The sequence below is a fragment of the Eubalaena glacialis genome, chromosome 7 (genome assembly GCF_028564815.1).
Source record: "Eubalaena glacialis isolate mEubGla1 chromosome 7, mEubGla1.1.hap2.+ XY, whole genome shotgun sequence".
Lineage (NCBI taxonomy): Eukaryota > Metazoa > Chordata > Mammalia > Artiodactyla > Balaenidae > Eubalaena > Eubalaena glacialis.
Genome location: NC_083722.1, coordinates 63,738,560 through 63,752,628, shown reverse-complemented (window position 1 = coordinate 63,752,628; position 14,069 = coordinate 63,738,560). Strand labels below are relative to the sequence as shown.

Here is a 14,069-nt window from a genome sequence, read left to right as displayed (position 1 = left end):
GGTGGGAGGGAGATGCAAGAGAAGATATGGGGATATATGTATATGTATAGCTGATTCACTTTGTTATAAAGCAGAAACTAACACACCATTGTAAAGCAGTTATACTCCAATAAAGATGTTTTTTTAAAAAGTCATTTTTACAAACAAATGGGGACACGTGCATATGGACTAGGCATTAGTTTTTGTCAAAGAATTATTATTAGGTGTGACAGTAGCATTGTAATTATAGAAGAAAATGTTCTTGTTTTTTTAAAGATGAAATAAGAACTTCAGGTCTAAAACAGGTATTGTTGTGGCGTGGCAAAGTATCCATATCAGTCAAATAATTCAGGGCAATGAAAGGCATAATATAGGCCTTAAAATTTTATTTTATATTGATAATAGGTTTGAGGTACAATGAGGATAGGTTAGTTAGTAAACAAAGTGTAAAAATATTCATCTCAAGGATGTGGGAAAAATACATTAACAGAAAAAATGAATAAGAAAACAGGAAGAACGAATTAAAGAAAATAAAAGCAGAAATCAATGAATTAGAAAATAATGGTACTGATATATTAATACTGAAGCAAATTCTTTGAAAAGGGCAAAAAAAAAAAAATTCTGCAGTGAGGCTAATTAAGAAAAAGAAAGCTCAAACATTAGGAATGAGAGAGAGTATAACCAGAGATACCAAGGAGATGAAATAAAAATGCTATGAACAACTTGATAAATTTGGAAACCTTCATTTAATGGAAAATTTCCTGGGAATATTCCAAAAATTGGAATTAATTCAATATACAAGAGACATGATAGGAAATGCAAAAACTGTCAAAGAACTCTCTAAAGTGGCTCCAGTCTCATTCTTTTCAGATAAATTTTTTCAAACCCTCCAGAAACAGGTAATATGTACAGTATTTAAACTGTTTCAGAATACACATCAAAATATGAAAATTTTATAATTTTATTATATACCTCATGTAGCTATATCTCAAAGAATTCTAGATTCCTAAAGGCTTTCTGTGTAAGCCCTGTTGAAACCACACCTCAGAAGGGACTCAAACCCACAATCTTCCAACTGAAACCACACACCTGGTCTCAGGACTTAATGAAGCTCAGGTTCTTTGTGTCTTGCTGCAGAAGGAAATCAGCGAGAGCCAAAGTGATAGGTAAGAAGTAGATTTATTAATAATAAATGGGTGGCTTCCCTGGTGGTGCAGTGGTTAAGAATCTGCCTGCTAATGCAGGGGACACGGGTTCGAGCCCTTGTCAGGGAAGATCCCACATGCCACGGAGTGACTAAGCCCGTGCGCCACAACTACTGAGCCTGCGCTCTAGAGCCCGTGAGCCACAACTACTGAGCCCATGTGCCACAACTACTGAAGCCCGTGCGCCTAGAGCCTGTGCTCTGCAACAAGAGAAGCCACTGCAGTGAGAAGCCTGCACACCACAACGAAGAGTAGCCCCCGCTTGCCGCAACTAGAGAAAGCCTGCACGCAGCAGCGAAGACCCAACGCAACCAAAAATAAATAAATAAAATAAATAAATTTATATAAAAAAAGGGAACTAATTAAATTTAAAAGCTTTCACATTGCAAAGGAAGCCATAAACAAGATGAAAAGACAACCCTCTGAATGGGAGAAAATACTTGCAAATGAAGCAGCTGACAAAGGATTAATCTCCAAAATATACAAGCAGCTCGTGCAGCTCAATATCAAAAAAAACAAACAACCCAATCAAAAAATGGGCAGAAGACCTAAATAGACATTTCTCCAAAGAAGGCATACAGATGGCCAGCAAACACACGAAAAGATGCTCAACATCACTAATTATTAGAGAAATGCAAATCAAAACCACAATGAGGTATCACCTCACACCAGTCAGAATGGCCATCATCAAAAAATCTACAAATGGGACTTCCCTGGTGGCGCAGTAGTTAAGAATCCACCTGCCAATGCAGGGGACACGGGTTCGAGCCCTGGTTCGGGAAGATCCCACACGCCGCAGAGCAATTAAGGCCGTGTGCCACAACTACTGAGCTTGCACTCTAGAGCCCACGAGCCGCAACTACTGAGTCTGTGAGCCACAACTACTGAAGACCGCGCGCTTAGAGTCCGTGCTCTGCAACAAGAGAAGCCACCGCAATGAGAATCCTGCGCACCGCAACGAAGAGCAGACCCCACTTGCCACAACTAGAGAAAGCCCACACGCAGCAGCAAAGACCCAATGCAGCCAAAAAAATAATAAATAAATAAAATAAATAATAAGAAAAATCTACAAACAATAAATGCTGGAGAGGGTGTGGAGAAAAGGGGACCCTCTTGCACTGTTGGTGGGAATGTAAATTGATACATCCCCTTTGGAGAATAGTATGGACGTTCCTTAAAAAACTAAAAATAGAACTACCATATGACCCAGCAATCCCACTACTGGGCATATACCCTGAGAAAACCATAATTTAAAAAAATACATGTACCCCAATGTTGATTGCAGCACTATTTACAATAGCCAGGACTTGGAAGCAACTTAAATGTCCACTGACAGATGAATAGATAAAGAAGTTGTGGTACATATATACAATGGAATATTACTCAGCCATACAAGGAACGAAGTAGGGTCATTTGTAGTGATGTGGATGAACCTAGAGTCTGTCATACAGAGTGAAGTCAGAAAGAGAAAAACAAATATTGCATATTAATACATATATATGGAATCTAGAAAAATGGTACTGATGAACCTATTTGCAGGGCACGAAAAGAGACGCAGATGTAGAGAACTGACTTGTGGACACGGGGGACGGGGAAAGGGAGGGTGGGACAAACTGAGAGAGTAGCACTGACATATATACACTACCAGTGTAAAATAGTTAGTGGGAAGTTGCTGTATAGCACAGGGAACTCAGCTCGGTGCTCTGTGATGACCTAGAGGGGTAGGATGGGGGGGTGGGAGGGAGGCTCAAGAGGGAGGGGATGTATGTATACATAGAGCTGATTCACTTTGTTTTACAGCAGAAACTAACCCAACATTGTAAATCAATTATGCTCCAATAAAAAAAAAAAGTGATAGTACATCTTAGCAAGATCAGACCCCCATTTAGATAGACATTGAGGTTGCTGGCCTCAAAACCATGCTCAAGTTGTACAAGCTTGATAATATTAAATATTTAGCAGGGTCTATATTTATGTGCCTAACGGTGAGTCTGGGATTTTATCACCTGTGTATATAATAAAGTGTCTATTTTTTAAAAAATCCTTTGTAAAGAGGTTGCAGGAAAATGGGGTGCGAGAGGATGGTCATGACCCAGGTCTCAGGTGAGTTCCTGGGACGGGCCACCAAGTGGGGCTTTGCGTAGTAAAGTGAAAGCAGGTTTATTGAGAGAGATACTCCATAGAGTGTAGGTCGTCTCAGAAGGCGAGAGCGGCCCCAAAATATGGGATAGTTTGTTTTTAGGGGCTGGGTAATTTCATAGGCTAATGAGTGGGAGAATTATTCCAACTAGCTTGGGGAAGGGGCAGGGATTTCCAGGAATTGGGCCACCATCCACTTTTGAGCCTTTTATGGGAGGCTCGGAACTGTCATGGTGCCTGTGGGTGTGTTATTTAACATATGCTAATATGCTACAATGAGCGCATAATGAGGCTCAAGGTCTACTGGAAGTTGAATTTTCGACCATCTTGGACCTAGTTGGTTTTAACCAGTTTTGTTGTATCCTCAACGGCTCTGTCATTCTTTTAAAGGCTGTGCCCTGCACCCCACCCAAGCCCTCCGGAAACCGGTAATATGTACAGTATTTAAACTGTTTCAGAATGAAGCTGAATTCGGCCTCTGGCCCCCGACACTGAATTAAATCTCAGAGACAGAGTTTTGGGTGAAGTAGAAAAGAATAGCTTTATTGCTTTGCCAGGCAAAGGGGGCCACAGAGGGCTAATGTCCTCAAAACTCTGTGTCCCAACCTAGAGGGGTAGTGAGAAGTTTTATAGTAATGGTTCCAAGAGGGGATGATCAGCTTGTGGACGTTCTTCTGATTGGTTGGTGGTGAGGTAAGTGGGAGTCAGCATCATCAACCTTCTGGTTCCAACTGGCCTGGGGTCTACATGCTTGTGGGTGGCATACTGTCCTTAACTTCTCCCACCTGGTGGGCGTTTCTGTATCTGCTAAACAGCTCAAAGATATTGTTATGTGTATCCCTTGAGGGGGAACCGGTTCTGCTGTGTAATTCAGAATAACCTTAGCCCCCAATCTGGGACCCAATTTCTTTACCTGTAAAGGAGTTGGGATAAATGAGCTTTCTATGGATTCTTTAACATTCAGTTCTATAAATTCTGACTCAGAAGGATCAATGAGAACTCTGATAACAGGAGACAATAAATCCATCAGAATGGTTTTGAATATCAATGGTTGCTTAACCACCAGAGATGTGATAGACAACTTTTGGTGTGTCTGCCCAGCCCAAACTCTTCTGTAGAGTCTTCCTCTTCAACCCACCCCAACCGCAGGACTGGGGGCCTGGAGCTGTATGTTATGGACCCCTTTCAAGAAAAATATCTTTCCAGTCATAACAATGTTCTCCCATTAAAAAAATATATATGAGCAGTGGAGGCTGGTGTTCAGAGAAGAGAATGTAGCAGACGTGCAGAGGGAACACACAAGATTCATGAGGGTAGGAAATTTATTTGGCTTCAAAATCTGAATCTCCAGTGTCCAGACCAGTGCCTGGCTCTAGCGGGCCTTCATTAAATAATTGCTGAATGACCACTGAATTCAATTCCCCCACATGGCTTCTGTAAAATACTTCTGTATTTCTCTAAGCATTCCCTTCTTTCCCTTTAAGCTAGTGCTTGTTGGTTCTTACAACCAGAAATCCCTATCAAATACATTATGGGACCCTTCCCTTCACAACCATCACTCTGGCCTCAGGGAAGACATCAAAGACTGGACTGCCACAAGTTCCTGCCCGGAAATGTGGAACTGGCATATGAGACTGGGTTAGTTGGTCAGTGGCCCTGGAGTGGGGTAGTGATGGAGAGCCACGGAGGTGTACAAGGCTGGCTGGCAAATGGAGGGAAGTTGACAGTGGTTGTTCTGAGAGACATCCTCCCCCTTAAATTGGAGTAAAATTTCCTTCCCATTAGTCAAAACAAAATGGCAAACTTTTGCGGGTGAGGAAATGTTTTGATGGTGGTGAGTTTCATGCATTTATGTCAAAACAAATCAAATTTTATACTTTAAATATGTGCAGTTTATTGTTACTTCATTGTATCGATACATCAGTAAAGTTATAAAAAATGTGGTAAGTGCTTAAGTCGAATTCTTTCAGTTATTTTATAATAACCAATAATGTACCAATAATTTAAGGAGGCCTTTGTTATGACTGCTATTTTGGACTGTGCTTAATATCAGCACTTATTTATTCCAATGCCTTCTCACCCCTGTTCACCCCTCTCAGCTCCCACCTACCCCTCATGGAAGTGAACATGTAATAGTAAATTGTAATAATGTAACCAAGTTGGTGAACTCTAATTCATCATCAGTGGAACTAAAATGCGAGACCTTACACATTTCTTGAATTTATCAACGGGATTTTACATTTTAATCTTACTTCTCTAAATCCCTTCCAGGAGTTAAATATTACTGTAAATTATGTTATACTAATTATTATTATTTTTTTAAACATCTTTATTGAAGTATATACTAGTTATTTTAATCATAGGGTGTATTTGCCTCTTATTCCCTACAGAACTAGTAACTGACTTAACATAAACCAGTGTCATGGCTTGTTAAAATTATCTATGTAGACTACAACCACTTTAACGATGGGCTCAAACCATTTATCTTCAATCCCCAATTCACCAGCAGTGTCTAGTACACAACAGAGCAAGTTGGGGGAAGGGAAGGGATAAAGGATATGATGTAAGATGGGGTAGGAAGAAAAAGGGTGTAGATCTTGCAGACCATGATAGACCTTGGATCTTATTCTAATTGTGATAGTAAGCCACTGGAGGATTCTGAACAGAGGACTGGCATGCTGATTTATATTTTAAAATAAGGATCAGTTTAGTTGCTGTGCGAATAATTATGAGGGAAGTGTGGAAGCAGGGTATATACCAAGAATACCAAGAAAAATGGGCACTCACGTTCACTGAAAGACAGACACAAAAATGTTCATAGCAACTTTATTCATAATAACCACAAACTGGAAACAACCAAAATTTCCATCAACAGTAGAATGGATTCATAAATTGTGGTATAAGTCATACAATGGTATACCACACAGAAGTAAAAAACGAATTGCTGCTACACGCACATGGATGACTCACAGACACAATGTTGAACAAAAGAGTACATATAATTATTACATTTACATGAAGCTTTAAAACAGACAAAGGTAATCCACGGTGATAAAGGTCAGAATAGCGGTTATTTGTGTGTGGGGGGGGCATAGGGCACTGACTGGGGTACTAGAAATGTTCAGTATCTTGATTTGGGTGATGGGTTCAAGGGTGTATATAAAAATCCACTGAGGTGTACATTAAATATTTGCATTTTACTGAATGTAATTTCACCTCAATTAAAAAAAAAAAATATTTTCAAAGAAATTTTACAAATAGGGAGATATAACTATATGTGTAGTCGGTAGTATTGTCTTCCAAATATTTCTGGTTCTCTTCCAAGGCAGGAGGAAGGATTACACTCCTCCTTGAACTTTGGTGTGGCCATGTGATTTCCTTTGGACAGTGAAAGTGCTTTAAGGGCTGGCCTGTAAGTGATTTGTCAGACTTTTTCATTTCCCAAAATGAGTAGCCACACCATACATGACAACTGCTTGGTCAGCCTGAGTCCTAGAATGAGGACCACTTAGAGCAGGATCAGTGAACATTTTCTGTAAAGGGTCACACAGTAAATATTTTAGACTTTGTGGGCCAGACACTTTCTTCCACAACTACGCGACTCTGCCACTGTAGAGCAAAAGCAGCCAGACAATACATAAACAAACGGGCAAGGGTATTTTCCAATAAAACTTTATTTACAGAAACAGGCAGCAGGACAGATTTTGCCCATGGCCATAGTTCTTCAATCCCTGACTTAGAGCAAAGCCCCTAGCCAAGCTACAAGAGAAAAGCTGGGATTTTGGGGTTGTTACCGCACAGCAACCTAGCCCATTCTGATACAGAAACTGGTTCTGTTTTCGAAAAACCTAGCGTACTGAACATTGGCTTAGTTGGCAGGCATTCAGGAATTGCTAGTGGAAGATGGAAGAAATAACTTATGCAGGGGCGATGCATGTTAATGGAGTGATGAAACTGTCCCGAGAGAATCTGGAAGGCAGAGAATCTATCCTTTACTCAAGAAAAAAAAAAAAAAAGACAAGAAAACAAAATATGTTATGGTTGCTGTTGGCCCCATTTGACAATATAGACAGGAAAGAGATGAACTCAGAAAAGAATTCATCAGTTTGCAAGCAAAAAAGCAAGGGAATAAAGAGAGTTCACAAACTCAAGTACTTACTGGGTAGGAAGAGGCTACTTCTCAATTACAAAGAGATAAAAGCGAGAAATCCTATACGCCAAAGGTTGACTAAAACCCACTTTTGCAGCAAGGATCAAATTACTGGATGACTATTACACCTACTGTTAAAACCTCTGAATTAGTTAATGGGCCTCAGATTAAAAGTCCAACTAAGAGTGTAACACTGGTTAATCCCTTAAACTGGAAAAAAATGGCTCAGGAAAAAAGAGACTAAGGGTATGGCTCTCCCACAAAGCCTGAAAGCCCAAGTTACCCAGAAAGTAAGTTCAGAGAGGCATGCGAACAAGAAAGCAAAGAAACATAGCAAATCTAAGAAGTACACATTGACCAGATGTCACTTTCGGGTTACCTTCCTTGGGGAGGTGATGAGGACATTCTGCAGGTAGGAAAGCAAGTGAACTGAATATCTAGTGACCAGAAGGGCTGACTGAGTCATTCTTCTAACATTTTGTTAAATTTACTTACTTTAAAATCCCAGAAGAGCCAGAAATTATCTGTAAAGGAAAAGAGCAAGTAAATAAGATGCCATTTTCTCCTAGGGTTGATGCTTACAGAAGGAAAATGGATATTAACTCTTAAGCAGCATTATCTTTTTCCAATACTGAATGCAACTTTTTAATTACTGAGGTATTGTTTTAGTCCACTAAATAGTTGTCCAATCTTTCTCATCCAGGTTCCTTTGCAAGCCTCCCTTTAGAAATTAAAAAAAAAAAAATTAAGACTTCTACATCAAGGAGGTAGACAATATTACATGGCGGATTTATGTGAGTATACTCAGCTTTACTACTTACGTTTACTAAGGCAAACTGCAATCTAAGTTTGTTTCCTCAACAACATTCACATAGTAAATATTTGAACCACATGCCAAGCACTGAACTAAATTCTAGGAATACAATTCCCTAGTCACAAAGAACTTAGTTTCATTTCTTGATTTGTAATATGTGGATAACAATTACCCAGCAAGCAGGTATGGCAGGACCACTGTGAAGGTCAAAGGAGACTATGAAAGGGCTGCAAAGATCGTAAAGCACTATACAAGTATTTATTCATCCAAACATTTATTGAAATGTCAGGCATTGTGCTAAGCACTAGATATAGCAGTGCGCAGGCATATATATGGTCCCAGCCCTTGTGAAGCTTACAGTCTAGCACTGATCAATAAGAAGGAACAACAAAGTGTGCTAAGTATATGGCTGGGGAAGAACAGGGTATTTAGGGAGTGCACAGTAGGGGCACCTAGTCTAGAGGGTATTGATGAAGGCTTCCTAGAGGAAGTGGCATATAAACTGAAACTTGAACAGCCTTATCCCAAGAGCAGTGGTGAAAGCAGAGGAGTGATATGACCAGATACGTCTTTTGGAACAATCTGGCTGCAGTGTGAAAGGGATCACAACCAGAGAAATGCAGCCTGAGAAGGCCAGTGCTATAACTTAGGTAGGTTGATGGCCTTGATCAGGATAGTAGCATTGTAGAATCAAGAAAAGTTTAGGCAACAGACTTAACAGAAAGGTGTGTGTGAGTGGATGTGATGGATGAAGAGGGAAAAGTCATGGCTAACTGGGTTTGGGGCTTGGGTCAGGGCAACTGAATGGTTGGCAGTGGTGGTGCCATTTACTGAGAGAGGGACCAGGAAAGGAGGAGCAGGTCTGGGGGGCAAGGTCAAGGACATGTTGTGGTACCTATGAGACAGCAAAGTGGACTTAAGTTAGCAATTAGATATAGGAATCAGGAAAGGTCTAGAAAGGAGATATGAATTTGGGAGTCATTTGCGTAAAGTTGGTAAGTGAAGCCATGAAAGAAAAAAGAGATCAGCTACGGAGATGATGTAGAATAAGACAGCTTAAAACCAAATTTAAAAATCCCAAGGACACAGATGTTTAAGGGAAAGAGGTGCCTGCAAAGAAGACTGAGAAAGCATACTTGGAGATGATATCTCCCTGAAGCCAAACTAAACAAGTATTTAATGAAGGGTGGCCAGTGGTGTAAAGAGGGTAGGAATATTGACAAGGACTTAGTAAGCTTGGTAAAGAGCAGTCTCAGCAGCAATATGGGAGAGTGGAAACACAGACAAATCTTTTAAGAAAACTAGTAGGAATGGGAGATATGGGGACATAGAGTTTTTTAAAAATAGTACTTATTTTAACTATATTCACTGATACAACAGGACTAATAACAACTATTTTATAAAAAGAAATTTTTAAAGACTGCCATGCAGCTACAGAATTACTTAGTACAGAAAACAGTAAAATACACACTTTGTTTTTCTTTTTTACAAAGACTAGTTTATGGCAATTCTCTATTGTTCAGGGTGAATTTAAAATTCTTAGCTTATGCCTCCCCCACATTCACTGACATTAACTAATCTTATTATTACCTTAAGCAAAATATATAGTGGAACTTCACAAAATGTACAAGAGTTCAATATTTAAGGAACTGGGGTGAGAAAGCAGAAGCAGCTTTCAGGTCTTCCAATTATCCTTTCAATAAAGCACCTGCCACGAAAGAGAATACTCCAAACTATTGGGAAATTACCGGTAGATTTTTGTTGTTGTTGTTTGGTTTTTCACTATGTTGTTTTTCCAGATATTTACTTCCTGTTAACCCAAATCTTAACTTGACCCTTCTTGCTACGTATCTTAGTAATACATTACACGTTCTTTTCTGCCCTAAACCAATTATGTATAATAGAACAGAGCCCTTTAATCTGGTTCAATACCAATTACTGATTTATAAATGCTATTGTGAGCTACCAGAACCTAGCAAGGCCTTGATTGCATCTTACTAGCCAAACTTGGAATGTTGGAATTAGTTTCCCCTATCAAGTATTATCAGTTTTCCCAACTTGCCCTTCTAATTATGCTTCTACCGGTAATTTGCCCTGTCCCTCGAAATATAAGAGGATCTACACAGGGGGGTCTACTGGCACTTTGGGAGGAATAAGTCTTTATTGTGCTGTGCTGTCCTATGCACTGCGGGGGATGGGGTGTCGTTCATTCCCTCAATAAGTGTGACAATTAAAACAGTCCCCTTTATGTCTCCCGACATCCTCTGGAAAGAGGGCATACTGTCTCTGGTTGAGAACCACTGGCAGAATTTTGGTTCTTGGGCTCTTTATGGCATCTATTTTGAAAGCTCAGGCTTCAGTTCCTTCTAAATTCTTGTTTGTATTCTGGTTCCTTGAATTTGCTGAATTAGTGGCCACACAAAAATTCATTACAATAGTTAAGACAGGACTTGAACACAAGTTTTCAAATTGTACTTGAGAGGATCTCTAAGTTGGGTCCTCTTCTTAAATCATTTCACATATTTGGCTTTACTGTAAGATTTCCTTTTCATGGTTAACATAAGTTTGAAAATTACTGTTTTAGCACAAAGCAGATGTCTCACTTAGAAATACGAAGTGCTACAATCTGTAAATAAAGCTGCTTCTTGAGAGTTAAATATTTCCACTTGTGCACTGTCTTAAATACACAATGTGTGGGATAGTGTCAAAGTTATAATAAATCCATTTCCAGCAACAAACAGCATTTGATATTATATCACTTTAAAATAAAGGGTTTCCTTTAAGCAGGATTTCTTTATAAAGCTGCAACACTCATGCAGATAGGACAAATTAGCTAAAATATCTCACACCTCCTGATCCTGGGATGCAAACATCTTTTTTTCCTCATCCTTTTTTGACAGGGCCAAACTGTCTAGAGTAGAAAAAAGAATTACTAGTGGGCAACCCCTAAGAGTCTATACTTACCGTAGTCCTTTAGTAGGCAAGCTCATAAAACAGCACCCAATTGTGAAAAATTCAGGGGAAACCTCCAAAAATTGGTTAGTCTGATCTCCAGACTGCAGGAAGCCTCCTAAACTAGCAATTTAAAAAAAATTCTTGCTCCTCTGACTAAAATTTTACGTGCTTATTTTCTGTATTAGTAATATCATTATCGCTAGGGCGGGTGGGAGGGAGGTGAGAGGGAGGAAATATGTCAATATTTACTTTGACTCAGAAATATGTCTAAAAAAAATAGTCTCAAACATTCTGATAGTTCGACAAAATACCTCCACTGTATGTACGTTCCTCCTTTTCAGAAAATTCTGCACTTGCTATGTGAGTTTCTGCAAATTGGCTCAAACATATATTTAAGCAGTTGATAATTTCAGACTATATGCATCAAAATTTTAACACTTTGTTAAAATAAGAGCTAAAGTTTCTTCGAAACACCTTAAAAACAGACTTCTAATTCAACTCACATTATTAGTACTAAATGTCTTTAAAAACAGTTATATCATAAAAGCAAAAGATAATGACTTTGCCATCAAATTAAGTTTTAAAAAAAGGTCTGCATGTTTCAGTCCCATGCTGCCTCTTGAGATGGAAAAAAAAATATGTCTGAAGAATTTGAATTGTGATTAATTTGGATGAATAATGTGGTGCTTTCCCACAATCCAAATTAGTAAACTTGAAAATCAAACAGATGTTTGCTTTTAGAATTGGATTCTTGCTGAGTGTTTCAATGGTGTACTACAAAAGTTTATGGATTTGATTCATTTCTTCCTCTCACAAGATCATCCCAAAGCGGCTCTATTTCAGTGGTGGCAATCCGAAACAGGGCATGGAGGTGTTCGTCTGTCAATGGCTGGCTCAAAGTGTGTTGGTTTCGAGTCAAATATGAAAAAGCCTTTTCACAGATTTTGCTACTATCAAACAAGGATGCCACCTTACAGGCAACCCCTTTGATAATCGGGTAAGATTCAGCAGACAATCCGGCATAGAACTGCCCTAAGTCTTTGCTTCTGTATTCGTTCCAAAGGTTAGTATTTGCCTGAAGTTTTGTTAGCTCCACCCTTACTGAAATAGGTGCATATTCAGGTTTAAAGCTAAATGGATTTGCAAAAAGCTCTAAGTCCTTTTTAATGAACTTGAGGTCCTTGAAATGTCTCTCAAACTCTTTTTGTAGGCGACAGATCACCACTCGATACCTATCAGGATCGAGTATTTTTTCGTCTTCTTGAAGATGCCCTTTAAGCTCATCAACAACCTGGCTCAAGGCGACAAAGTGTGTTAGATTTTTTTCCTCGATATGTCTCTGAAGTAAATTCAGCTTCACTTCAAAGGCACAAATATGGTCAAAGGCAGCAGCAGCAAAGACTTTACTCACTCTCAATAGTTCGCTGAGTTCTCGAAGGTAGTCCATAATATCCACCAAGAAGCCAAAGTCACAAAGCCATTCCTTGTCTGTGAAATGGACCGTTGTTGCCCCTATCGAAACCAAGAATGTTTTTATCTCTTTTCTTAAGGAAAATATTAGTTTTAAAGTCTTCCCTTTTCTAAGCCAATTGTTCAGACAGCGTCCATTAACCCTTTCACCGTGCTCTGATTCAGATTCAGTTAGTAAAGCCTGAAATTCCGGCCGCCTAACGCCTCTGGTCTTAATCAAAACTATCCATTCAGATATGGCATTTACGATTTGATTAACATCTACATCGTAGGAGCTCAACAGTTCCAAGTGAAGAAATCCTGAATAATGGATCACATTCCAACAGTTGGGGCTTACAGCCTTTTCTCTCATGTATGACACCAGTCCTGAGTTCTCACCAATCATCCTCAGAGTGTGGGTCGTGGTCAGTCCAACCATCCGCTGCAGGCTAAGCCCTGCCGTCTGCAGGGCCTCAAGGATTGCCGCCATGAGGGCACCAACACTGAAGTGATGAGTCAGGTTGATTATGGTCAGAAGCTCTTCTTGCACCTCCAAATCGTGGCCTACGCCGCGGACAAAGACCAGGAGGTAGTTCTCATAGGCCACAAAAGCCTGGTCGTCCAAGGCAAGGGAATAGGCTTTAAAGTCCTTGGCTCGGTTAAAAAGCTGACTGCGTAGATTTTGGTTAATGTCCAGGACCCTCTGCCGCGTGATCTCCGGAGATAAATCAATGCCATTCAGAACGCTTACGTGATCGGGCAGCACATCTCTCAGCATCACCTCCATGCACCGGTGTACAAAGTCCCCCTCGCCCCAGCCGCAACCCTTCAAGGCCAAGAGGCGGGCGAGCCCGAGACCTGCACGAGCAGCTCTCTCCTCCGGAGTGAGCGGGGCGGCCTCGGGCAAGTCGCCCTGACGCAGACGCTCCACCAGGGCCGCGCGCTCGCCCTCCGCCACATACCGCTCGTAATAGTCGTGCTCGGCCTCGTAGTGGTGCCTGACGTCGGGTTCGCCGGTGGCTACGACCAGGCGGCGACACACCAGGCACAGGGCGCCCTCGCCCTCCGGAGGCTCCACCACTAGGTACCGCTGGGTCCACTCGGCCCGGAACCCCCGAGACTCGTCGATTTCCATTTTGCTCCTCTTGGGCGTCATCCACATTTCACGGGATGCCACAGGAGCTGGGCCGACCTCCGGGAGGCCGCAAGGAGAGGGGAGGAGCAGGAGCGAGCCCCAAGCGCCTCCTCCACTCTGCGCCAGATCACCCCAGCTGGGGACACCAACCTGCGGCTCCGACACCTCCGTTCCTATTGGCTGGAGATTTCGTATTCCTCAGCCCCAGACATGAGCCAATAGGAAGAGTGGACAGCGATTTTT

The 14,069-nt window shown here is 40.9% G+C and overlaps 1 protein-coding gene across 1 annotated transcript; it reads right to left on the bottom strand.

Annotated features, from left to right (window-relative positions):
* Positions 1-10,911: 10,911 nt before the first annotated feature.
* EPM2AIP1 (EPM2A interacting protein 1) lies at positions 10,912-13,936 on the bottom strand. The gene has a single exon (XM_061195249.1). It carries the CDS (start codon positions 13,851-13,853, stop codon positions 12,027-12,029), a length of 1,827 nt encoding a protein of 608 aa, XP_061051232.1. The 5' UTR covers positions 13,854-13,936; the 3' UTR covers positions 10,912-12,026.
* Between the last annotated feature and the right edge of the window lie 133 nt (positions 13,937-14,069).